At 64.5% G+C, this 25,460-nt stretch overlaps 4 protein-coding genes across 6 annotated transcripts in view; 1 reads left to right on the forward strand and 3 right to left on the reverse strand.

Moving 5' to 3' along the window:
- The first annotated feature begins 461 nt into the window (after positions 1-461).
- On the forward strand, positions 462-6,804 carry ILK (integrin linked kinase). Of its 2 annotated transcripts, none has more exons than XM_071753865.1 (13): positions 462-606; positions 1,660-1,754; positions 2,626-2,791; positions 3,621-3,716; positions 3,952-4,048; positions 4,126-4,209; positions 4,348-4,433; positions 5,028-5,137; positions 5,296-5,423; positions 5,638-5,759; positions 5,851-5,950; positions 6,031-6,161; positions 6,243-6,804. In XM_071753865.1, exons 2-13 carry the CDS (start codon positions 1,666-1,668, stop codon positions 6,390-6,392), a joined length of 1,359 nt encoding a protein of 452 aa, XP_071609966.1. In that variant the 5' UTR covers positions 462-606; positions 1,660-1,665; the 3' UTR covers positions 6,393-6,804. The 2 variants fall into 2 exon arrangements, with proteins under 2 accessions (XP_071609966.1, XP_071610033.1); XM_071753932.1 differs by lacking the exon at positions 462-606 and adding an exon at positions 617-636.
- Positions 6,805-6,950: 146 nt separating this feature from the next.
- TAF10 (TATA-box binding protein associated factor 10) lies at positions 6,951-9,083 on the reverse strand. The gene is made up of 5 exons (XM_071754536.1): positions 8,846-9,083; positions 8,405-8,568; positions 8,238-8,302; positions 8,021-8,135; positions 6,951-7,125 (listed from the first exon to the last, which is right to left on the reverse strand). Exons 1-5 carry the CDS (start codon positions 9,051-9,053, stop codon positions 7,036-7,038), a joined length of 642 nt encoding a protein of 213 aa, XP_071610637.1. The 5' UTR covers positions 9,054-9,083; the 3' UTR covers positions 6,951-7,035.
- Positions 9,084-9,445: 362 nt separating this feature from the next.
- TPP1 (tripeptidyl peptidase 1) lies at positions 9,446-16,066 on the reverse strand. Its single transcript, XM_071754729.1, has 13 exons — positions 15,942-16,066; positions 15,277-15,366; positions 15,051-15,190; positions 14,825-14,975; positions 13,779-13,900; positions 12,514-12,710; positions 12,108-12,306; positions 11,526-11,714; positions 11,206-11,278; positions 10,932-11,052; positions 10,692-10,850; positions 10,173-10,310; positions 9,446-9,699 (listed from the first exon to the last, which is right to left on the reverse strand). The coding sequence occupies exons 1-13, from the start codon at positions 15,950-15,952 to the stop codon at positions 9,559-9,561; spliced, it is 1,731 nt and encodes a 576-aa protein (XP_071610830.1). The 5' UTR covers positions 15,953-16,066; the 3' UTR covers positions 9,446-9,558.
- A 2,396-nt stretch (positions 16,067-18,462) lies between these two features.
- Positions 18,463-25,460, reverse strand: part of DCHS1 (dachsous cadherin-related 1) — a 55,320-nt gene continuing 48,322 nt past the window's right edge. For both annotated transcript variants that reach the window (XM_071754955.1, XM_071754867.1), the window contains exons 19-21: positions 24,847-25,133; positions 23,426-23,564; positions 18,463-23,197 (exon numbers count right to left, since the gene is read on the reverse strand). In XM_071754955.1, the coding sequence (XP_071611056.1) occupies positions 20,583-23,197; positions 23,426-23,564; positions 24,847-25,133 (3,041 nt within the window). In that variant the 3' untranslated portion in view covers positions 18,463-20,582. The remainder of the gene's footprint in view (positions 23,198-23,425; positions 23,565-24,846; positions 25,134-25,460) is intronic.

Consider the following 25,460-nt stretch of genomic DNA (forward strand, 5'->3'; position numbering starts at 1 on the left):
TTACCTCCCCGGTTACCCTCCCGGTTGCCCCCGCTGATCCCCGGTTACACCCCCGGTCAACCCCCGGTTTAATACCCGGTTAGTCCCCGGTTACTCCCGCCCCCACTCAGTCAGCTCCGGTTAGTCCGGTCAGCGCGCCGTGAGCCCCGGTCCCCAGTCCGGTTCGCCCAGCCCCCGGTCCGTGCCCGGTTCCGCCGCGCTTTGCCGCTGCCCGGTGTCCTGGAGCCGGTACCACCTGCCCGGTACCCGCTGCCTGGTACGCGGTGCTCCCTGCCCGGTACCTGGTACCTCCTGCCCAGTACGGTGCCGGTACCCAGAACGCGATGCGCTGCCCGGTGCGGTGCACCGTAGCCTGTACCCGGGGCCCGGTTCGGTACCCGGGGCCGGTACCCAGTTTCGTTCCAGATGTCCGGTGTGGGACCCAGTTCTATGCCCGGTTTGGTACCCGGTACCTGGTATCAGGTGCAGCGTCCGGTTCGGTGTCGGTACTCGGCTCGGTGCCGCTGCCGGCCGGCAGGGGTCGCTGTGGATCCGGTCCGGTCCGGGGCGGAGCCCGCGCGCTGCCCGGTCCCGCCGAGCCGCCGCCCTGCGCCGCCGCCGGAGCCGGTACGGGCGGACGGGCCGGGCCGGGCCGGGGCGGGGTGTGCTGGGCTGGGCCGGGCCGGCGGCGGGCGGGGTCCGGTTCGCGCCGTGTCTGTGCCCGGCGGGCGCGGTGCCGGGGCTGTGCTTGGGCAGGGCCGGGTCAGGACTGGACCGAGTCAGGCTGAACCGGGACCGGGCCGGGACAGAACGGGCTGGGGGCGGGACAGCGCTGGGATCGGGTCGGGTCCGGCTGGGGTGGGTCGGGGACTGTTGGAGGGGCCCGGGGGGGTTGGGGAGGGGGCTGGGGTGGGGAGGGGGCAGAAGATGGGGCAGAGAATGGGAATGGAGAGGGGTCAGGGGTGGGGATGGGGCCGGTGCCGGTGGTAGCCGTGTTGGGGGGGTGGAGGGTCCGGGATCGCAGCGGGGCCGGACGGGGGTCTGGGGGCTGCCCCGGGGTTCCTCTGCCGAGGGGTGGGTGCCAGGGCGTGGGCTGGGCTGTCACTGGGGCGGGTGACAGATCGGGCCCGGGGTCCCTGGGGAGCTCCGGGGGTCCTTGCAGAGCTTTGGGACACATGGGGAGCTCTGGGGTGCAGTTTGGGGGTCTCTGGGGAGCTTTGGGAGACCGTCGTGGGCTCTGGGGAAACCCGAGGAGCTCTGGGGTCCAGGCTTGGGGTCTCTGGAGGTCCTTGGGGGCTCTGAGGCTCCGTAAGGACTTCTGGGGCCCCACGGGGGGTGCTGGAACCCCCGGCTTTGCCCCCTGACCCCCCCTCTCCCCTGGGATCCGGTGTCCCCGGGTCCGGCTGTGTCCCCCGATAAGCCGCGGGGTAACAGATGCGGTTCATCCCCGGTACCCCCCCGGTCTCCGCGGTTTTCCGCAGGGAGGGGGACACCGGGAACACTCCCTCACCCCCCCCTGTCTCCCCGGCCGGGACAGAAACAATTTCTCTGCAATGGTTTTATTTTTAAATTACGTTTTTCCGTCCTGGGGGGCTGCCAGGAGCAGGGGGTGCGGGGGTCATGGGGAGGGGGTGGGACGCAGAGCTCCCCCCCCCCCTGAGAGCCTCCTTTCCACCCCAGACCGCCATGGACGACATCTTCACCCAGTGCCGGGAGGGCAACGCGGTGGCCGTGCGGCTCTGGCTGGACAACACCGAGAACGACCTCAACCAGGGGTGAGAGACCCCCGGGGGCTGCAAGGGGAGGGGGTCGGTTCAGTCCCCCATCCTAAGCAGGGACCGCGGTCCAGATCCTCCTCCTCCTCGCCCTCCTCCTCCTCCTCCCCCCCCACCCTCCCGGAGGAAGTTACGGCATCGCCCAAGCACGAGGGGGAACATCCTCCGGACCGCCCCCCCGGGGCTCCGGGGAGCTTGGGGGGGCCTCCGGTTCTGTCTAGGGGGGCTCCGGTTCTGCCCAGGGGGCTCTGGTTTTTCCCGGGGGGCTCAGGTTCTGCCCAGGGTGAGGCTGCGGTGTTTCCCCGGGGGCTCCAGCTCTGCCTGGGGGGCTTCGGTGCTGCCCACCCACCATTCGGGTCGGGGGCCGGGCTCAGAGCCCATTTCCCTGTCCCCGAGCACCGAAACCCCCCCGGGGGGCCCCCACCCTGTCCTTCGCTCCTCTCCCCCAGTGATCCTGGTCCCCCTGGGCTGTGCTGAGGGGCTGAGGGTGGTGGGCACCAGGGGGGAGGGTGGTCCCGAGAGGTTGTACTGGGGTATTCCCCCCCCCAGCATCCCCCCTGTGTCCCCCCACCCTGCTACCTCCCCTGTCACCCCTCTGTCCTCCCGTCCCCCCTGACACCCCCTGTTCCTCCAGCCCCCCTGCCCACCTTGAGGGGTGGGTGCAGCTGGGTTGGGCTGTGCTGGGGTGGTGTGGGGCCATTCTCCCCTTCCCCCCACCCTCCCGGATCCCCCCACTCCTTATCCTGTGGGGGTCTGGGTGCTGCCAGGAGATAATGTGAGTGGGCCAGGGGTCCAAGTTGGGACAGCGGAAGGGGGGCAATGGCAGCCCCCAGGGCGAAGGGGGGTGGCTCATCAGGGCTGTGCCCCCCAGGGATGACCATGGGTTCAGCCCCCTGCACTGGGCCTGCCGGGAGGGCCGTGCCAGCCTGGTGGACATGCTGATCATGCGGGGGGCACGCATCAACGTCATGAACCGGGGGGACGACACCCCCCTGCACCTGGCTGCCAGCCACGGCCACCGCGACATCGTCCAGAAGGTACCCGACCCCCCCATCACACTGCCCCGCGCAGACCCCCAGCACCCATCATCTGGGAGAGGGGATGGGGGGAACCTGAAACAGCATGGGGAGCACCATGCTGGGGGTGGTGGGGTCTGCCTGAGGGTGGGAAGGGTCTGCAGAGGGACCTGGACAGGGTGGCTGGTATGGGCAGCAGGAGCAGGGCAGGGATTGTTTCCCTGTGCTGGGAACTGGGGGGGCCAAGCCTCAAGTCTTCTGGGCCCCTCATGACCAGAAGCAGATTGAGGGACTGGAGAGTGTCCAGAGAAGAGAATGGAGCTGGGAAAGGGTCTGGAGAGCATGGAGAAGGTCTGGAGAAGTTGTGAGGAGCATCTGAGGGCCCTGTGGGTGCTGATCCTGGAGCAGAGGAGGCTGAGGGGAGACCTTGTGGCTCTCTGCAACCCCCTGAGAGGAGGTTGGAGCCAGGGGGAATCGGGCTCTGCTCCCAAGGAACAAGGGATGGGACAAGAGGAACTTTTGGCACAACTCAAGTGGTGCCAGGGGAGGTTTAGGTTGGAGCTGGGGAAGAATTTCTCCCTGGAAAGGGTTGTCAGGGCCTGGCCCAGGCTGCCCAGGGCAGGGCTGGAGTCCCCATCATCCCTGGAGAGGTTTCAGAGCCTGGGGATGTGGGGATGAGGGACATGGGGTGGAGATGGCCTGGGCAGTGCTGGGGTCATGGTTGGACTTGGGTGATCTCAAGGGTCCTCTTCAACCCAAACTCTGCAGCCCCGGGCAGCCCTGAGGTGCTGCTGTGTGTGCTCCAGGACCTGCTCTGGGCTGACTGGGGTGTCCTCCTCCTGCCCCACAGCTGATCCAGTTCAAAGCAGACATCAATGCTGCCAACGAGCATGGAAACACGGCCCTGCACTATGCCTGCTTCTGGGGACATGATCAGGTGGCCGAGGTGAGCAGCAGCACCTGGAGCTGGGCAGGAGGGACAGAAGGGACAGGGCAAGGGGCTGGGTGCCACCAGGAGGACATGGATTGCAGATGCCTGATGGAGCCACCATCCCTGGAGGTGTCAGCACCGTGTGGGGGGGTGCTGAGGGATGTGGTAGAGTTGGGTTAAATGTTTGGAGTCGGTGACCTCAGAGATCTCCAACCAGAAGAGTTCCATGGTTTGCTTTCTCCTCCCTCAGGACCTGGTGGGCAACGGGGCCTTGGTCAGCGTCGCCAACAAGTACGGCGAGACGCCCACTGACAAAGCCAAGACCCCCCTACGTGAGGTGCTGAGAGGTAGGAGGGTCTCACCCCCACCCACCCACCCTCTGCCCCCACTGCTGCCCCCACTGCCCAGGTCCTTGTCCCCACAGAACGTGCTGAGAAACTGGGCCAGAACCTTACCAAAGTCCCCTACAAGGACACCTTCTGGAAGGGCACCACCCGCACACGTCCCAGTAAGGACAAAGCCCCCTGGGGGGGTTTGGGGTGGGCTTCTGAGGAGGGGGCTGCAGCCTGCCCTGCCAGCCAGAACCCCTCCCTGGAAGTTCCTCCTGTTGAACCTGGGGTGGAACCATCTCCATCTTCTCTTGCAGGGAACGGGACTCTCAACAAACTGGCTGGGATAGACTTCAAGCAGCTGAGCTTGGGCCAGAGACTCAATGAGAACCAGTCAGGAGAGGTTGGTGGGGTGCTGCCCTGGGGCAGGGCAGATGCACCCCCAGACCATCAAAGGGACACATCTTGGGGGGTTCCCATGTCCAGCCCATGCTGAGGGATGGGGCCTCCCTGGGGTTTGCTCTCATCAATCCTTGTAGTCGCTCCACGTTGCTGTGGATGGGGGGCTGGAGGTGCTCAGGGACCAAGCACCCTCTCACAGCCACTGGTGTGAAGTCACAAAGTGGTTTGGAAGACACTTTCAAGACTATCCAGTGCTATGGGCAGAGACACCTCCCCCAGCCCAGGGGGCTCCAACCCCATCCAACCTCAACTCCAACATTCCCACCACCCACAGCTTCTCCAGGAAACCTCTCCCAGGCTCTCCCCACCCTCACTTCTCCCTCCCATCTCCTCTCCAGCTCCCCTCTTCCACTTTGAAACCATCTCTCCTTGGCACCTCCCTCCAGGCCCTTGCCCAAAGTCCCTCCCCAGCTTTCCTGGAGCCCCTTCAGGCACTGGGAGCTGCTCCAAGGGCTCCCCACAACCTTCTCCTTCTCCCTCAGTCTGAGTGACCCCCCCGCTCTCAGCTGTCACTATCCCCCTGTTTCTCCCCCAGCTGTGGAAGGGGCGCTGGCAAGGCAATGACATCGTCATCAAACTCCTGAAGATCCGGGACTGGACAACTCGGAAAAGCCGGGACTTCAACGAGGAGTACCCCAAGCTGCGGTGGGTACCCCAAGCTGGGGGGGTGCCCCCCCTCCCAGCCAGCCCTGGGGACACACACATTATCTCAGAGGGGTCACAGCACCAGGTCCCACCAGGCCTGGGAGACAGCAGGGGGTGGTGGGGCCACAGGGTGCTCAGGGCTGTCCCTTCTTTTGCAGGATCTTCTCCCACCCCAATGTTCTGCCAGTGCTGGGTGCCTGCCAGTGCCCCCCAGCCCCCCACCCCGTTGTCATCAGCCACTGGATGCCCTATGGGTCCCTCTACAACGTCTTACATGAGGGGACAAGTGAGTGCTGGGGGAGTGGGGGGGGGGGTGGCTGGTTGACAGGCCCAGAGCCTGGTGCCCTCCACAAATGGCTTCCTGGTGTCCAGGGGTGGTGGTGGCCACCTCCCCCAAAACCAACACAAGGGGCACTTGCTCATCCTTGTGACATCTACCACCACCAGCTGTCCCCCACACAAGTGACACGTCTCTGTGTGTGTGTGTGTCCCCCTTGCAGACTTTGTGGTGGACCAGATGCAGGCGGTGAAGTTCGCCTTTGACATCGCGCGGGGCATGGCCTTCCTCCACACGCTGGAGCCCCTCATCCCCCGCCACCACCTCAACAGCCGCAGCATCATGGTGAGACCCCACCTCACCTGGGACACCCCAGAGACACCCCCCCCGGCAGCAGAACGTCTCCCCCGACCACCTCTCTGTGCCCCCTCCCCAGATCGACGAGGACATGACGGCGCGGATCAGCATGGCCGACGTCAAGTTCTCCTTCCAGTGCCCGGGCAGGATGTACGCACCTGCCTGGGTGGCTCCTGAAGGTGAGTGCGCCCAGGCCAACCTTGCCCCCAGCCCCAGGGGGGCTCCTCAGCCCCCAGCTCAGGGGGTTTGTCCCCCACAGCCCTGCAGAAGAAGCCCGAGGAGATCAACCGTCGCTCGGCCGACATGTGGAGCTTCGCGGTGCTGCTGTGGGAGCTGGTGACGCGCGAGGTGCCCTTCGCAGACCTCTCCAACATGGAGATCGGCATGAAGGTGAGGAGGGGGCTGGCCAGGACCCCCTGAGGCGGGGGATTCCACCCCTCAAACGTGGGGCTGGCTGCTGTTCCGCTGCAGGTGGCCCTGGAGGGTCTGCGTCCCACCATCCCCCCCGGCATCTCCCCCCACATCTGCAAACTGATGAAGATCTGCATGAACGAGGACCCCGCCAAGCGCCCCAAGTTTGACATGATCGTCCCCATCCTGGAGAAGATGCAGGAGAAGTAGAGACCCAGGGGTGGGGGGTGAGGGGGATCCCACCCCCAGCCCACGCTGCCGTGCTTCCCCCCACCCTCCCCACCGTCCCCCAAGTGCCTTCGTTAACCCCGAGCGAGGGGGAGCAGGGGCTGCCCCCCCCCCCCCAGCCCCCAGAGCCACGGACACACGGTACAGACCACGCTGCCTTCTCCCCAGCCAACACCCTCCCAGGCAGAGGGAGCCCAGGGACCACCAGGACCACACTGTCCCCTTGTCCCAGGCTCTGCCTGGTCCCCTGGGGGGCAATCCCCCAACAAGGAGGGGGGAGGAGGGGTGACACTCGCCCAGCACCACCCCAGCTTCGCGCTTCACCCCCAGCGGGTCCAGCCCGACCGCACAGAAAGCAGCTAAAAATAAACATTTGTAACGAAAAAGTAAAAAATCATGAACCCCCCAGCCCTGCCCCGGGTGCTGTGAGCCCCACAACCCCCCTCCCTTGCCACTCAGGTCCCCCAGCTGGGCACAGTAGGGGGGCAAAGGCCCCCAGGAGAAGTTGCAGGGTGGGATTCACACTTTTTTCCACCAGAAAAGGAAAAAAAAAACCTACCCAGGTGTTTAATGGCACAGAAATTACACCAAAAATCAAAAGTCCCCAGTGCGAACCCCTGGAAGTTCATGTGAAATAGTGAGGTTTCTTCACATTGATTCCATACTCTGCCAGTGCTGGAGTCAGGTCCTCCATGGTAAGGGTGTACTTCTTGTCCTGAGGGGACATCAGCTGACAGATTCCCCAAAAACCTCCCAGTATTCCCAAAATGCCTCAGGATTTGCCCGAAGACCTCCCAGAACTCCACAAAGCCTGCCAGAATTCCCCAAAACTTCCCAGGACTCCCCCAAACCTCCAAGGATTACAAAAAAGCTTCCAAGATCTTAAAAAAACCTCATAGAATCCCCAGAAACCTGCCAGGGTTCCCCAAAATCTTCCAGGACCCTCAAAAACTTCCCAGGACTCCCAGAAACCTCCCAGGATTCCACCCCCTAAACCTGCCAAAACTCCCAAAAAACTCCTGTGATTCCCCCCCCAAATATCCCAGGATCACAAAAACTCCCACAATCACAAAAAATCTGCCAGGATCCCCAAAAATCTGACAAGACTCCCCAAAATCTGCCTGGATCCATCTCTAAAACCTCCCAGGATTCAGCCAGAAACCTCTCAGGACTCCCCAGAATCTCCCAGTATTCCGCCCAAAACATCTCTGAATCCCCCGAAAACCTGCCAAAACTCCCAGGACTTCCCAAATTCTCCTGGAACTTCCCCAAAACCTCCCAGGATCCCCCTCCTCCCCCCAGGTTCAGGATTTTTCCCTAGGTCACCCACTCAGGTCAGCACTGGGAGCACAACCCAGTGCTGAAGGACAGACAGATGGACACCCACTCTTGCTCAAGGCCACCAAGACCAAACCTCTCATCCCCACAAAGCCCTTGGCCCCCCCAGAAAGCCATTTTTTCCCCTGAACACCACGATTTTTCTTCCAACCCCCTGTGTTTGGGTGACTGGCAGAGACGGGGGGACACCAGGGCAGGTGCCCCCATGTCTCCTCCTTGCCTTCCCACCGTCACCCTGCTGCCCTCCCGGGGGCTTCAGGACCCCCTCCCACCTTGCTCTTGCTGCGGGAGCTGCCCGAGGCCGTGCCCTTCATCTTGCAGTGCTGCAGAGCATCGTTGGCGATGTCGGAGATGAATTTCTGGGCAGCCAAGGAGATCAAACGGATTCTGCCCCGCGGGGAGGAAACATCAGAGAGAGCCCCAAGCACCCCCGGGGCGGGGGGCTGCGGACCCCCAGACCCCAGGGGGGTGGTGCCCGAGGCGACTCACATGCGGGGGTCCGAAGCCTCGAACCCGGCTCTGTTGAGGTAATACCCGGTGACAGCGTCCGGGATCTGCGGGACGGACACGTGGTGGGGACCCCGCCTGCGGGGGGGTGGGGGAAGGTGTCAGCCCCCTCCCCGGCCCGCAGCAGCCGCTGCCCCCCCGCCCCGTACCGTGGGGGTGTAATCCTCCAGCTGCATCAGGAAATCCACCAGCGGCGTGGTGGACACCACCGGCTTCACCTCCCCGTTGGCCGCGCTGGCGGGCACGTAGACACCGTTGGACATCGCCCCCTCCGGGGCGAGGGGAGCGGCGGCCACGGCTGCTGACACCGGCACTGCGGGAACGGGGAGGGCTCAGCGGGCGGCAGCACCCCCCAGACCCCCCCCGGGACAGTGCCCGAACCGCGGGTGCGCTGCCCCCCGACGGAACCCCCCGAGCTGGGTCCCGTCCCCCCCGTGCTCCGTCCAGACCCCCAGCGAGGGTCCCCGCCCCCAAGTGCCCGTAACTATGCCTCCCCCCCCCCACCCGGGACCCCCAGCACCCACCGCCCCGGCCTAGAGCCCCCTCAGCTCCCAGCGTCCCGGACAATCCCCCCCCCCACCGGCGCTCACCGGGCCCCCTCCCGCCGGCCGCGCCACCCTCGCTCCCCCGCGCCGCCCCTCCCACCGCTCCCGGGGCCGCCCCGGGGAGGCCGCTGCCGGCGGGGGCCGGGCTGGGTTTGTTGGTGTCGGGGGCGGGGGCTGCCGGGGCGGGAGGGGGCGCGGGGCCGGGCCCGGCGGGGGCCGCGGGTGCGGGATCGGCCTCGCCGCTGCCGCTCATCCCGCCGCTGCCGCCCGGCGCCTGCGCACAGCGCCTCCTCCCATTGGCTGCGCCCGCCTTAGCCCCGCCCCGCGCCCCTAAGCATCGCGCGCCCCCACGGGCTGTGTCTCCCTAGGCCCCACCCAACACGCACCTCGCGCCCTCCCATTGGCTGCGAGTCCCTTAGCCCCGCCCCTCTTTCCCGCCCCTTCGCATCATACGCCCTCCCACTGGCCACACAACCCTTGGCCCAGGCCCGAGCACACCGCGCATTCCCATTGGCCGCGCCGCTCCGCCGGCCACCGCCCCATTGGCCGCGCTTCCCCATAGTCCCACCTCCCGCCCCACCCCATTGGCCGCGCTTATCGTGCGCCCCCCAGCGGTGCAGCGCGGAAGAGTGGGAGGCAGAAAGGGGCGTGGCCAGGAGTTTATTGGCCCCGCCCCATGTGCCTCCGATGGGTCCCGGTGCCGAGGGTCTCGGTCCCGGTCCCGGTGCTGGGGGTCTCGGTGGTCTCGGTCCCGGGGTTCATGGCGCCAGCAGCGCCCGCAGCAGCCCCGGGAAGTTGGGGGTGCCCCATCCGGTGACAGGGTCCCAGGCGGGGCCCGCGCAGAAGCCTTGGCCCTGCACGGTTCCATCCAGGCAGGAGAGGTGGCAGCCGTGCGTCACCTGGGGACAGCGGGACCCCCTCAGGACACCCCCTCACCCCCGACACACACGGACAACCCCCCCGCAACGGCCCGCCGGGGAGCGGGACCCCCCCCATATCCCTCCGTGGGACAGGGACCCCCGGGAATGTGCCCTGTGGGAGAACACGGGGACGCCCCCCCCTCCCAGGACAGGAACCCCCCGGAACGTGTCCCCGAGGAGGACACTGGGACAACCCCGCTTCTGGGACACCCCCCGCTTCACAGCACCCCATGTGGGAACAACCGCCCCCCCCCCCAGGGTCAGGGATCCCCCAAAACACCCCTCGGGAGCACGAGGGGTCACCTCCCCCCCCATGGGAAGGCTGTGGAGACCCCTCCCCAAACCCCCCATCCTGCCCCTGCCTCGACCATGGGAGCAGGAGACCCTCCCAGCCGCTCCGGGGCACCCAGGAGAAGACCCCTGACACCCCCCCAGCACCCTCCCCGTCTCACGTCGTAGATGGCGTCGCTGTGGCCGCCCCCCGCCAGGCGGTAGAGCGCAGGGTTGAGGAAGCCGAGGGGCGGCAGCCCCCTCCCCAGCCGCCGGTCATTGATCAGAGCCACCATACCCCCCACCACCGGCGTGGAGGCCTGGGGACACCGCCCAGTCAGCACCCACCCCCCAGCACCCCCTCGAGGTCCCCAACCCCCCGGGCTGTCCCCTCACCAATGCCCCCCACACCCGTCTGTCTCCCCAGTGATGTCCCCCAGACCCAGGGCTGTCCCCTGAAACTGACATCACCAACCGTCCCCCCACTGATGTCATAGAATCCTAGGGGTTGGAAGAGACCTCGAAAGATCATCTAGTCCAACCCCCATGTCCCCAACACCTCGGCTGTCCCCCCACCGTTGTCCCCCAGACCCAGCTCTCGTCCCTCCCCAGCTGCCCCTACCCCCTCACCCATGTCCCCATCCCCTGGCTGCCCCCAGACCCACGTCCGTCCCCCTCCGCCGCTGTCCCCGTCCCCTCACCGAGGTCCCGGACACCCAGGGCAGGGGGACACGGTTGGTCACCACCCAGTAGTTGTCGGAGAGGGCGGCCATGTCGGGGTATGCGCGGCCGCTGCGGTTGAAGTAGGAGCCGGGGGGCAGCTTGGGGGCCGAGCGCAGGAACCGCCCCACGGCAGCAGCCTGGGGACAGCACGGGGTCAGCGTGGACCCTGAGGGCACCGCCCCCGCACCGCACCCGTCTGTCCCCTGGTGTCCCCTCACCTGGTACTGCGGCATGGGGAAGACGTTGCTGAAGCCCCCGCCACTGATGTAGTCGGTCACCTCAGCTGTCACCAGGAAGGGGTTCTTGAAGGACGTGCCACCCACTGTGGTGACATAGGGGCTGGGGGGACAGGGGGACACGGCGGGTGGGCATCCTCTGGGGCTGACCCTGGGCTCAGGACCAGCTGAAGGACATGGGCTGGGGTGCACAGAATGCCCCAGCTCTGAGCAGCCCATGGTGACCCAGGGTCATCCCCAACACCCCAAAATCTACCTGGAGGCTGGAAAGCTGGGCCGGAACGTGTGGTTCCCACCAGGGACCCTCCTGCACCCTGCACCATCGTCACCTGCCAATGGGGTCACAGAACCACAGGAGGTTTGGGCTGGAGGGACCTCAAAGCTCATCCAGTGCCACCAGGGACCCCTCCCCCAGCCCAGGGGGCTCCAACCCAACCTGGTCCTTCTCCCCAGGGCTGCCCCTCACCCACCAAAGGTAAGCTGGGGAAGGGCTCCTCTTGGGGTTGGGATTCCAGCTCCGCATGTCCCCACCAGGAGATTCCCCAGAGGTCTTGTCCCCAGGATGTCCCCACACACCTGAGGCAAAGAGGATGGTGAGGCCCCGTGCAGCAGCCTTCATGAACTCCAGGTTGACCCTCTCCATGTAGGCCAGGGAGAGGCTGTCCTCGTCGTCCCCGTAGCTGACTGTGTGCACCCAGGGCAGGGAGGACATGTTGCTGAGCAGCAGCAGCCAGGCCAGGAAGGGCTCCTGGCTCTCGTGTCGCCCTGCAGGGACAGACAGGGACAGGGTCAGCATCTGGAGAGGGGACAGGGGAGGGAGACTAAGGTGGTCAGGGGATTGGGAAGCCTTCGAGATGTACAGGGGAAAGTCAGGAGGAGTGGGAAGAGAGCAGGCTCAGGGGAGAGCACTTTGCCACGGTCCAGGACTTGAAGGGTGGCTCCTGAGATGGAGACTCCTTCTTTACAAGGAGTCACATGGAAAAGACAAGAGGTGAAGGGTGCAGGCAACTCCTGGGAAGGTTCTGATTGGACCCCAGAAGACAATTTTTCACTCTGTGAAGAGCTGGAGGTTGGAATCATCTCCCCAGGGAAGCGGAGGGTTCCCCAACCTGTCTCCAGAGCAGAGCTGCTCCAGACCTCCCACCTTGGGACAAGTACCTGAGTTGCTGAAGACCCAGGTGGAGATGTTGGCACCCGTGCTCATGATGTACTCCACATCCAGGCTGGCCTCCAGCCCAGCCTTGCCCCTGCCCTGGTGCCCAACTACTCGGTCAACTTGGGAGCGATGGGCAAAGCTGCTACCAAAGAGCTGCATGAACTCAGCCAGATCAGCCTGGTGGAAATACTGCTCCAGGAACTGGTGGGACAAGGAGAGGACAAGCTTTTTCTTATTTTCTTATTTTCTCTTGCAAAAACACAAGGTTTTTTCCCCCCGATTCAGAAAGCCCAGCATGGGTCTGTGGAACACCAGCCCCCCAGATGTTCCACCAGCCCCTCAGGAGTCCCCACAACCATCCCAGGGCCACCGAGTGCTGGAGAAGGTGTGGGTCACCCTCTGCATTACCTGTGCACAGGCCTGGCTGTTGTTGGCCACCACCCCAACGTCCCCAGCTGTCATGTTGTACCTCTTCCTCAGGATGGAGGGTGTCACCCCCAGGTGGAATGCCACCCCACGGGGAGGCTGCCCCGACCCCGCGTCCTTTGTGTCCCCAGTGCTGCTGGACCCCCTCCTCTCGGGGGGGAAGCGGTGCAGGCCACTCACTGGGGGGACAACCAGCAGAACAAGAGCTGGGGGACGGTGTCATCGCCCCTCTGCACCCCCCTCCTGCCCCAGGGGATGGGCCTGCAGGGAACACAGACGTGTGTGTCCCCTTCCTTCCTGCTCCCCACAGGTCCCCCCAGGCCCTATGACCCCCCACGGGGGTTTCTCCAGCTCAGAGGCAGCAGCAGGTCGAGGGACGGGTGGCACTTGTCACTGAGCACCAGCCCTGACAAACGCCCTGGGAGAAGTATGTCCACATCACGCATCACAGGTGGGAAGGTGACCTTTAAAGGTCACCATGGCCAACCCCTGCCCTGGGCAGGGACACCTGCAACCAGATCAGGTTGCTCAGAACCCTGTCCAACCTGATTTTCAACACCTCCATGGATCCCAGGCTGGTTTGGCTGGGAAGGGACCTCAAAATTCATCCAGTGCCACCCCTGCCATGGGGCAGGGACACCTCCCACAGCCCAGGGGGCTCCAACCCCATCCAACCTCAACTCCAACATTCCCACCACCCACAGCTTCTCCAGGAAACCTCTCCCAGGCTCTCCCCACCCTCACTTCTCCCTCCCAGCTCCTCTCCAGCTCCCCTCTTCCACTTTGAAACCATCTCTCCTTGGCACCTCCCTCCAGGCCCTTGCCCAAAGTCCCTCCCCAGCTTTCCTGGAGCCCCTTCAGGCACTGGGAGCTGCTCCAAGGGCTCCCCACAACCTTCTCCTTCTCCAGCCTGAACACCCCCAACTCTCTCCCCCTGGCTCCAGAGCTGCTCCAGCCCTCCCAGCAGCTCCATCACCTCCTCTGGACTGGCTCTAACAGCTCCGTGTCCTCCTGCTGCTGGGGACCCCAGGGCTGGACACAGCTTTACCCCAGGGGGGTCTTCCCAGAGGGGACAATGCCCTCCCTGGAGATGTAGTCCAGGACAGCGTTGGCTTTGAGGTTCTCCTCACCCAAAAACCCCAGTCCTTCTCCTCAGGGAAACATCCTACACACAAATTTCCCCAGGGGTCCCTGGGGCAGCCAGAAGGGTGTCTGGAGGCCCAGCCATACCATCCCTGGGGACATACCAAAGTCGAGGTGCTGTGCCAGCTCATCAGGGACAGCGTAGGGGCGTGGGGAGCGCACGGTGCTCTGCTGACCCTTCACATAGCGGTGGAACTCGGCCCCGGGCAGGAGACGCTCAGCTGTGCTGTGGGACAAGGACAGCCCCAGGGTGAGGATCTCATCAGCACCCTGCCTCCCACACCATTCCCACCCTGCTCCAGCAGGAACCATCATAAGGGTCCCTCCCCCTCATCTTTCCCCTTATTATTGCTTTTGTAATCACAGGTGCTGAAGGCTCTGAGACTGCCTCAGTCTGGGCACTGCTGGACAGCAGTCCCATGAAGTCAGAGGTTGGAAGGGATCTCTGGGGATCCCCCAGCCCAACCCCCCTGTCCTAGCAGGATCCCCCAGGGCAGGACACACAGAACACATCCAGGGGGGTTGGAAAGGCTCCAGAGAAGGAGACTCCAGAACCTCTCTGGGCAGCCTGGGCCAGGGCTCCCTCACCTCACAGCCAAGAAGTTTCTCCTCATCTGGAGCTGGAACTTCCCATCTTCCAGCTCCACCCCATTCTTCCTTGTCCTGTTCCTGGGCACCCCTGAACAGAGACTGTCCCCTTCCTCTTGGCCCCCAGCCCTCAGCTATTGATGGACATTCAGCAGATCCCCTCTCAGCCTTCTCTTCTCCAGCCTCAACAGCCCCAGGCCTCTCACTCTTTCTTCCCAGCAGAGATGTTCAAGTCCCTTCAGCACCCTCCCAGCTCTCCCTTGGCCTCTCTCCAGTAGATCTCTGGCTCTCCTCAACTGGGGAGCCCCAAACTGGAGCCAGGATTCCAGGGGTGGTCTCCCCAGGGCAGAACAGAGGAGGAGGAGAACCTCCATGGATCTGCCAGAATAAGCCACCTACATCCATGGTGTTCACTGACCAGGGGAGATGAACACAAAATTCTATCATTCTCTTGATTCCATGGAAATAAACAACAGAAATATGGCTGCATCCCCTGGGGAAGGGGGTGTCAGAGGGGCAGGGTCCTCCTGGTGTCACCCTCCTGTCCCCACCCGTGTCTCACCTGGCCGGCATGTGGCACTCCACGAAGTCCCTGGTGGTGACACTCTGGCAGCTCTCCACCCCGTGCCCCTGCAGCCACTTCAGCACCGTCAGCAGAGTGGTGGGGGATGGCTGCACCAGGTCCCTCACCTGCTCCAGGGACAGGTACTGCCCTGCGGGGGGAGAGGGTCAGAGCCCCCTGGGCGGGCCCGGGGGGTCCCGGGTGGGCTGGGTGGGGCGGTCGGTACCGTATCGTGGCGAGCGGGGGTCCGAGACGGCGTCGACGATTTGTGCGAGGCGTTGGGCGCCGCGCTGCCGCAGGGCGAAGGTCAACTGCACCCCGTGCCGGGGGTCCACACGGCCGCTGTGGGTCCAGCCGGGGGGCACGCTGCGGGGGGGTGGGGAGGGCTGTGAGTGGTGGCGGGTGGGTGGGCACCGGTGCCTCCCCGGTCCCACCGAACCCCCGGTACCCACCGGAACAGCTGGTCCGGCTCCGGGGCATGGCCCGCGGCGCAGCTCCAGGCGGCCGCGCAGAGCAGCAGCGCGGCGGGGACCCCCCGGCACCTGCAGCGGCCGTCAGGGCACCGCGGGACCCCCGGGGGGTCCCCCGAGCACCCTCACCCCCACCCCGGGATCCCCGCGTCACTCCTCTGGCCCCACCACCCCCGCGGCCGGGGACCCCCGACTGACCCCTCTCGGGGGGGTTCCCGTTACACCGGCCTGAGGTCCCCGCCCCGTTCCCGGTACTCCCTGGATGAGGACCCCCGAATGACCCCTTCCCCCTCTCAGTCCCTGTTAACGGCACGGGGAGTCCCTGTTAACCCGGGCCGGGGACCCCCGCTCCTCCCCATCACCCCAAGCCAGGTATCTCGGCCTGACCCCCCCCCTTGTCCTCCCCATTACCCCGGGACCCCCTCTCCCCCCTCCGCCTGACCCCCCCGGTCCCCCGTTACACCGGGCTATGGTGCTCGCCTTACACCCGCCCGGTTCCCAGTACCCCCGGGACGGAGACCCCCGCCCACCCCTGTCACCCCGGGGCCGACTCTCTCGGCCCGACCCCCCGGTGCCCCCTGCACCCCCGGTACCCCCTGACCCCCCTGCACCCCCGGTACCCCCTGACCCCCCGGTGCCCCCGGTACCCCCTCGCCATCCCGCCGCAGGGCCCGGGTCACGTGAGGGGGAGTGCGAGTCCCAGTCACGTGAGACGACCGGGGCAGACGGTCACGTGATGGGCGGGGCCTGACACCCGCCTCCCGTCACTGACTCCTGGGTCCGCCCCCTCGATCCGGCACCGGGAGCACCGGCAGCAGGAGCACCGGCACCCATCCTCACGGCAACTCGTTGGCTCCGGTCCCGGTCCCAGCGGGGAGAACCGCTTGCCGGGGATCCGTAGAGGCTTCCCGGTTACGGCACCGGACGCCTGCCGGTCCGATCCGATCCGATCCGATCCGATCCGGTCCGGTTCGGTTCGGTTCTGTCCACGCTGCCTCGTCCAGATCGTCCCCGTCCCTCTCCCGGCTCCTCAGTACCGCTGTAGCCGGTACCGAGGTGCAGCGGCTGCTGGCCTGGGCTGGGGGCCCTGGGAGGGGGGTCCCGGGTTGGAGTCCCTGTAGGGGTGGTGGTCCTGTGGGGGTCCTGGGCAAGGAAGGGGCTGAAGAACAGCAGGACCTGGTTTCGGGCTGGAGGTTCCCGTTCCAGGAGGATGGAACCCGCTCCAGGGAAAGCTGCAGGACCTCTCCCCATGTTTCCAGCAGCTCCCGCTTCCTTTCCTGCCTCTGGGGCCGGGTCCAAGCCAGGGCGGGACGGACAACGGGCAAAGCACCTGCCCGGCCCGGGATGCCCCCATCCCACGCTGTGGACATCCGGAACCGCAGCTGTTGGTGGGTCTTGAGGGTTCCTCTTGGATCCACGCCAGCACGAGGTGTCACCCGAGAGGTGGTTGGTTCCCTCCTAGGGCAGGTCCGGGCTATGACAACCCCAGTGACCTCCTTCCTGCTCTGCTTCCAGGGGCTCTGGGGCTGGGGCTGGAGGTGTCCCTGGGGCTGGTTCTGGAGGTGCTCTGGGTTGAGGGCAGAGCACACTGCCCTACAGCTGTCAGCACCACCCCCCCTCCAGGCTGTCACAGCTGCTTTGGGCAGGATGCTAAGTGGGATGAGATTTGCAGATGATCTGGATCTGTCTGGCCAGTGCAGATTAAGGTGGCCCTGACAGAGCCAATTACTCCTCAAGGTTATGCTGCCAGTCTGGCCATCTGGTCTGCAGCAGGGAGGGGACATCAGAGCATCCAGGTCTCTGTTCTGGCAGAATGTGTTAGGGAAGTTCAGGCTGGAGAAGGAGAAGGTTGTGGGGAGCCCTTGGAGCAGCTCCCAGTGCCTGAAGGGGCTCCAGGAAAGCTGGGGAGGGACTTTGGGCAAGGGCCTGGAGGGAGGTGCCAAGGAGAGATGGTTTCAAAGTGGAAGAGGGGAGCTGGAGAGGAGCTGGGAGGGAGAAGTGAGGGTGGGGAGAGCCTGGGAGAGGTTTCCTGGAGAAGCTGTGGGTGGTGGGAATGTTGGAGTTGAGGTTGGATGGGGTTGGAGCCCCCTGGGCTGTGGGAGGTGTCCCTGCCCCATGGCAGGGGTGGCACTGGATGAATTTTGAGGTCCCTTCCCAGCCAAACCAGCCTGGGATCCATGGAGGTGTTGAAAATCAGGTTGGACAGGGTTCTGAGCAACCTGATCTGGTTGCAGGTGTCCCTGCCCAGGGCAGGGGTTGGCCATGGTGACCTTTAAAGGTCACCTTCCCACCTGTGATGCGTGATGTGGACATACTTCTCCCAGGGCGTTTGTCAGGGCTGGTGCTCAGTGACAAGTGCCACCCGTCCCTCGACCTGCTGCTGCCTCTGAGCTGGAGAAACCCCCGTGGGGGGTCATAGGGCCTGGGGGGACCTGTGGGGAGCAGGAAGGAAGGGGACACACACGTCTGTGTTCCCTGCAGGCCCATCCCCTGGGGCAGGAGGGGGGTGCAGAGGGGCGATGACACCGTCCCCCAGCTCTTGTTCTGCTGGTTGTCCCCCCAGTGAGTGGCCTGCACCGCTTCCCCCCCGAGAGGAGGGGGTCCAGCAGCACTGGGGACACAAAGGACGCGGGGTCGGGGCAGCCTCCCCGTGGGGTGGCATTCCACCTGGGGGTGACACCCTCCATCCTGAGGAAGAGGTACAACATGACAGCTGGGGACGTTGGGGTGGTGGCCAACAACAGCCAGGCCTGTGCACAGGTAATGCAGAGGGTGACCCACACCTTCTCCAGCACTCGGTGGCCCTGGGATGGTTGTGGGGACTCCTGAGGGGCTGGTGGAACATCTGGGGGGCTGGTGTTCCACAGACCCATGCTGGGCTTTCTGAATCGGGGGGAAAAAACCTTGTGTTTTTGCAAGAGAAAATAAGAAAATAAGAAAAAGCTTGTCCTCTCCTTGTCCCACCAGTTCCTGGAGCAGTATTTCCACCAGGCTGATCTGGCTGAGTTCATGCAGCTCTTTGGTAGCAGCTTTGCCCATCGCTCCCACTGGATGATCTCCAAGCTCCCCCCCCACCCAACGCTGTCTGTTCCATGATGTCCCCAGGGCCAGGCACAGCCCCACACCCCCACTCCTGCTCTCCCACCCAGGAGCTGCCCCTGATGTGTCTCCGTACAAACAAGTGTGGTTTATTAAGGCATTTTTTTCTTTGAGAAGTTGGCACTTGGGTCCAGGCTGTGCTGGAATGGCCCCATGTGCGGGCCGGTGAGCAGCGCCCAATACATGCAGCTCAGCGAGACGACGATACAAAAAGGTACAAACAAAAGTAGAAAACAGGGATTGTAGTACAATGTGTAAAAAATAAATAACTGGAGGCTTGGCTCCTTGCTGGGCTCAGCAGCCCGTGGCTGTGTGTGCCCCCCTAGGCTGGAGTGGGCTGCCATGTGTCTGACCCTTCTATATGTGGTGTGCAGGGGGGTGACCCCTCCGTGTGCCCCTGCCCCAAACATGCAGGGGGGAGCAGGACCCTCAGCGTGCCCCTGGCGAGCTGTCCAGCAGAGCAGGCTGAGGGGTGCCCACCCCAAGGCTGGGGTGCCTGTCCTGGCTGTCCCTCTACCCAGCCACCCAGGACCCCTCTCCCAGAGCCACCCTGGGTCCCCCATGGGTCCCAGGCATGGCCCCACGGCCCCTCAGTGCCACCATCCCATGTCACTGCCCAGGAGGGTTCCTGGGGGACCCCCTGTCAGGTGCAGGGTGGGACCTGTGGCACAGCAGGGGGCTTGGGTCTGAGGAGGTGGTGGAGTGGGTGGTGCAGCCAGCGGTGGCTCTTGGTGGGAAATGGGGAAGTGTTTGGAAGTGTTTGGAAGTGGTGGGATTTTGGCTGCTGTGGTAGAGGGCTGGGGGTGCAGCCGTGGGGCTGACATGCTTTGGGAAAGTGTGGCAGAGGAAGGAAATTCCTCCAGATCCCTCCTGGGATGCTGGGTTGTCCTCCCTGGCACCACCAACACACTCACACCCAGGCTGTGCACCTGGGGCACTCCACCTGCCCTCACTCTGCACCCTTGTCCCTGTGAGGGTCGCAGCAACCATGAGCACCCACGGTGGCTGTGGCTGTCCCTTGGGACTGTCACCTCTGCCTGCACCTCGGGCAAGCGCTGAGCAGGATGGGGACCAGCCCCATTGGCACACGGCTCCATACCCTGCCCACCGCATGGAGCAATGGTGCAGAGCAGCCCCTCAGGGAGGGCTGGGGGTTCTGGCATCCACCCCCATCCTGGAGGCCACCTCGGTGGCCCCAAGTGTCGTGGTGAGCACATGGCACCGTATGGCACTGTGGCTCTAAGGTAACATGCTGGCTGCTGCGATGTGGCTCCAGGCCATGTGTCTGTCTGGGTCACCCCCTGCCACCTGCTCCCCGGCCTGGGCAGATGGAGCAGGAGGAGGACACTGCCTCTTGTCACCAAGCAGCCACCTCACCATGGCTCCCAGGCTGCTGCCAGCCCCTCTGCCCATCCTGGGCAAGGGTCCCTGCTGGGGACCTCAGGAGCAGCTTCTCCAGGAATCGGGCTCCCGTGCTGAGCAGGGCACCCAGCACCTACCAGTACAGGGTCCTGTGCAGTGATGGGAGGGGGAAGGGCTCAAAAAATCCCAGAGGATCCCCTTTCCCCCTACCAGCCATCACCAGGCAAGCAGTGGGCACTGTCTTCTCCCCCCTCCAGCCTGGCCTGGGATGGGTCTCCCCTCCCTGTCACAGGCTCAGCCCTCACTGTCCCCACAGACTGCTGTGTCCATGGCTGCTAAGCACCATGTCCCTGCCCTGGAGCATCCCCCTGTGACCTGTGAGCTCCTGGCGGGAGGGGACCTGTGGGGGGGGCTCAGCATGGCTGCAGGGTGGTGTGGGCAAGTGGCTGGGGATGGGCAGCGTCTGGGGTCTGCATGGCCTGGTCCAGCCTCTCCCAGAGCACAGAGTACCGTGAAGCACCATCCTGCCAGGTGCCAACCTGAGACACCACAAGCAGTAGAAGGAACCCTCGCCCCAGAGTGCAGGCACAAAGATCAGAAGTCCAATAGGGCGTTAAAACCAGCACCAAGTCTGCCAGACCACAGGGAGTGACAGGAGCCCACAGCCCCGAAGGACACGGGGATCTACAGCCCACAGATGCCCCTGGCAAGGCAAGGTGCTGGGAGAGCAGGATTAGCACCCATGAGGAGCAGCCCTGGGCTTGGGCTTGGCCCCACTCCTGTCCCCACGGCTGTGGGGTGGGGCAGAGGAGTCCAGGGGCCCAGGGCTAAATCCTGAGCTCGGCCTCCTCAGGGGGCTCCAGCGAGTGCTCGGCACTGATGGCAGAGGCCGAAGGCCCCTGTGAGATGCCGAAGGGCGAGACGACGGGGGAGCGGGCAGCCAGCGGGGAGAGCGAGGGGGAGAAGCTGGGCGACATGGCAGAGGAGGAGATGGAGCCCTCGTGGCTGATGGGCGAGCGGCGCAGGGTGGACGGGAGTGGGAAGGTCCTGCCCGGCGGTGGCTTGGGGGGCACAGACTTGGCGCCCGGGTGGGCCACAGAGGTGATGAGGGGTGGGGGGTCGATGCGGGGCTTGGGCTCTGCCTTGGGCTTAGTTGGGAAGGGCTTGCGCAGGGAGCTCTCATCCTTGAGGCGGGCGATCTCCGTAAAGACACTGGCCAGCGGCTGGAACTGGGGGCACCAGTTCAGCAGGTAATCCCAGTTGTAGCTGCCCCGGAGCTCCTCGTCACTGGCCACGATGGCGGTGAGCGAGCCCTCCACGGAGGGCTTGCCATCCTCTGGGAAGGTGTAGTCCTGAGGCTGGGAGGAGACGCTGAGGCCACAGCGCACGCCAAGGAAGGCGCTGCCTCCCCCATCCTCACGGTACAGCTGTGGGGGTGGCCCCGGCAGCAGCAGCCCTGAGCCCTTCTTGCTCTTGAACCACTGGGTGCTCTCCAGGGCGGCTGGCTCGCAGGAGATGTCGGAGAGCTGGTCGGCATCTTGCTGGATGCCGGAGTCGGGGCCACGGGCGGAGATGTGTTCCTGCATGGAGGCCGTGATGCTGGCCACACGCGGGTACTCGTTGATCATCCGGATCTCATCATCCTCAGCGGCTTCAGCAGAACCTCGGCCGCTGGAGTGCGAGGGGTCCAGCGAGCCCCCCCGGGTGTAGGGCCCTGCCGTCTCACCCCCGTACCCCGGCAGAGCCTGGTGGTAGATGTGCTCGCCCCCAGGAAGTGCTGGCTCCTCGCGGCCAAGCTTCTGCAGGGATCCACTCTGTGCCCGGCCCAGCCGCCCATCCCCCTCTGGCTTCTCACCGCCCCGGCGCTGCCGAGAGCGGACCAGGGCCAGCACGATGGCCACGGCAGCCAGCACCACCACGACGCCCAGCGAGGCAGCCACAGCCACCAGCAGCAGGTTGAGGTCGGGGGCCAGGCCAAAGGAGGTGTGCGTGACATCGATGGTGACCTGCGCCGAGGCAGAGCGGGAGGCGGGGAGGGGGCTGCGTGCCTGCACCTCCAGGCTCATCTCCCGGGGCTCCCTCTTGGCGCGCCCAGCGCTGGCCTGGGGCTGGCTGTCCATGCGCAGGAAGATGGTGCCTGTGGTTTGGTTGATGGCAAAGTATGGCGAGGGCTTAGCAAGGGAGTACAGCACGACACCATCAGCCCCCTCATCCTCATCGGTTGCCAGCACCCGGCCGATGCTCTGCCCTTTGTGGGCGCCCTCAGGGACCTCGAAGTTGAAGGAGGGACTGAGGAAGATGGGATCGTATTCATCCTCCCCCGTCACCAGGACCCGTACGGTCACTGTGGCAGAGGCGTTGCCAGCATCAGTGGCCCTGACCAGGAGCTGGAAGGCTTTGGCTCGCTCATAGTCAAAGGTAAGGCGGGAGCGCAGCTCCCCGGAGCTGCTGTTGATGGCAAAGGCGTCCCGTCCCTCTGCCACGCCGGGTTCCCCCACTGGTTGCTCCAGCACCGTGTACCGCAGCTCCCCGAAGACGCCAGTGTCTGCATCAATGGCACGCAGCGTGGTGACCAGCGTGCCGGGGGGCAGGTTCTCCCGCATGCTGGCACTCAGCACTTCCACTGGGAAGTAAGGCTTGTTATCGTTGACATCCTTCACCTCGATAGCCACAGGTACCAGCGTGAAGTGCCCGCCCGGCACATCAGTGGCCTGCACCACGAGGGTGTGCAGCACCTGTGCCTCTCGGTCCAGGGGCCGTGCCAGGCACAGGGCCCCCGTGCTCTCATGAAGCTGGAAGAGCCCGTATTGGTCACCCGAGCTGATGGTGTAGCGAACGTGGCCGTGGGGCCCCGAGTCAGCATCGTGGGCCAGCAGGCGCAGCAGCTCCGTGCCGGGTGGCGCGCTCTCACTGACAGCGGTGCGGTACTCGGCTCGGGTGAAGACCGGTGGGTTGTCATTGACGTCCTGCACCGTGATGAGCACGGGCACCGTGGTGCTGCGCTGCGGCAGGCCCCGGTCTGAGGCTGCCACGGTCAGGTTGTAGATAGGGATGGCCTCGAAGTCCAAAGGCTCCACAAGCACCAAGGCGCCCTGTGTGCGGAGATGCCCCCCTGCCCAGGCCACCCGGCTCTCCACCTGGAAGGCGTTGCCGCTGTTGCCACTGACGATGGTGTAGTCAAAGCCAGCGTTCTCCCGGGAGAGGTCGGCGTCACCTGCCTCTATTGTCAGCACGGTGGTTCCTGGACGCAGGTCCTCAGGCACGCTGGCATTGTATCGTGGCAGCTGGAAGCTGGGGCTGTGGTCATTCACATCCAGCACCTGAAGCTGAACTGTGGCCCAGGATGAGAGGCTGGGAGAGCCATGGTCATGGGCCTCCACCACCAGGTCCAGGGTGGGCTGGCTGGCATCAAATTCCACCTGACGGAGGGTGAAGAGGGTCCCTGTGAGGGCAGAAAGCCAAGGTCAGTATGGAGGCAACAGGAGCTGGGAAGTGTGTCAGGGTTATTGGCTGGAGAAACAGGCATCTGGGATGCTGTGGTGGCTTGATGGCCACCCCAGGCAGTGACGTGGTGAGGGGCTGGGCCTGGCCAGCATGGGGGCATCTCCCCCTGAAGCACTGTCCCCACAACCCACAAGAGGGGCCCCAGACATCAGCCAGCCCCACGCACCATTGCTGGGGTCGATGGCGATGTCAGGGCTGGGCACGGCCAGGTGGAAGGTGACGTCCCCATTGCTCCCCGAGTCCGGGTCGGTTGCGCTCACGGTGAGAATGCTGCTGCCCGCAGGCGTGTGCTCCGGCACCGTCACCTGGAAGGGGAGGCAGCCCCAGTCAGCACCAGGTTCCCCTGGCCTGGAGCCAGCTCTCGGAAGGTCTGGGGCTGTCCAGGGCAGTTCATGGCTGACCAGGGCCTTCCCCACCTCTGCAGCAGACTGGGGCTGTTTCACCTGCATGGCACCCAGCCTTGCTAGTGTGACCCCCAGCCAGCTTCAGCAGCCAGCTCCTGATCCTTCTCTCTACTTAGCTCTGCTCCTCAGGAGAACTAACTCTTTGACAGCTAGTATTTTGACCACAAAAGGTATTTTACACAAATCAAAAGAGCTCTGGTGGTTTTGGTGTGCCAAACTGCACAGACAAACAGGCAGTTTCATCTAAGCATTTCTGCACCTTCTTGCACCTCTGCTCCTGTGTGGCATGCTGCATGGGCCAGGTTTCTTCCTGTCACCTGTTCAGGGAGCCAGGTGTCATCAGGAACAGTTGTCCAGGTTGCGACCCATCTCCCACCACTTCTGACCTTCCCACTGTCACCCCTGTTCCATCACATGCTGCCTGCAGGACACTGATCCCAGAGCCATGTGCCTGGTTCCAACCTCCTGCCCAAGCCACTGCCACAGCATGAGAGGTGTCAGGGTGTGGGTTGGAGCCCCAAGGGGCTCAGACCCATCTTCATGGGGGTCTTTGTGCCTCCTAAGCTGGACCTTCATAGAATCATAAAATGGTTTAGGTTGGAAGGGACCTTAAAGGTCACCTATTTCCAACCCCCTGCATGGGCACGGACACCTCCCACAGCCCAGGTTGCTCCAAGCCCCATCCAACCTTCCCTGAGACACTGCCAGGGATGGGGCAGCCACAAATTTCTTGGACAATCTGTTCCAGTGTCTCCCCACCCTCAAATTCAAGAATTTCTTCCCCATGTCCAACCTCAATCTCCCCTCTCCAAGTTTTAACCCATTTCCCTTGTCCTCTGCCTACCCCCCCATGTCCAAAGCCCTCCCCCAGCTTTCTTGTAGCCCCTTCAGATATTGGAAGGCTGCTCTGAGCTCACCTGGGAGCCTCCTCTTCTCCAGGCTGAACACCCCCAATCCCTCAGCCTGGCTTCCCAGGGAGCTGCTCAGCCCTCTGAGCATTTGAGTGGCTCTCCTCTGGATATGTTCCAGGAGCTCTATGTCCATCTTATGTTATCTTGATAATCCTTAAGGTCCCTTCCAACCTAGTCATGCTATGACTCTATGATTCTAAGTCCAGGTGATCCAGGCAGGGGCAGCAGAGGGGCTCGTGTGGGCCAGCCCACGCTGCCTGTCACGCCATTACCTGGTAGAATCCCTGGCTGAAAGTTGGGGCGTTGTCATTGACATCCTCCACCAGGACGGTGAGGTTGGCCTGGGTCTCGTGCCGGGTGTCAGAGGCGCGCAGGGTGAGGGTGTAGTGGCTGCGCTGCTCGTGGTCCAGCGGCCCTGTCAGGGCCAGGCGTCCCCCGTACCGCAGCACGCTGAACGTGCCCACCGCGTCCCCCTCCAGCAGGAGGGTGTAGGAGAGCACAGGGCCTGAGTCCACGTCATTGCCGGTCAGCTGAGCGATCTGGGTGCCCAACAGTGTGTCTGGGGAGAGGCGAAGCATGAGGAAGCCGCCCCATCTCCTCTTGGAGAAGACTTGGCTTTCCTGGTGGGAAATCAGCTCGGCCTAGAGCCCGAGCAGGGGGGAGAAGGGGGAGATGCTGGAGGGGAGGAAGGGGGAGGCTTTGGGAGGTAGGACAGGGCACGTAGACCATGGGCAGAGAGCAGGCAGGGCAGGGGTGTGCAGCCCAAGCTCCTCAGTAGAGGCAGGGGACAGGGATGAGTTGGGAATAGAGCTGGTTCCCTGGGGAGAGCTGCAGGTCTGGGGCCACACAACCCCCAGTGCCAGAGAGCTCAGGGGTGCTCAGCCAG

The sequence above is a fragment of the Heliangelus exortis genome, chromosome 1 (genome assembly GCF_036169615.1).
Source record: "Heliangelus exortis chromosome 1, bHelExo1.hap1, whole genome shotgun sequence".
Taxonomy (NCBI): domain Eukaryota; kingdom Metazoa; phylum Chordata; class Aves; order Apodiformes; family Trochilidae; genus Heliangelus; species Heliangelus exortis.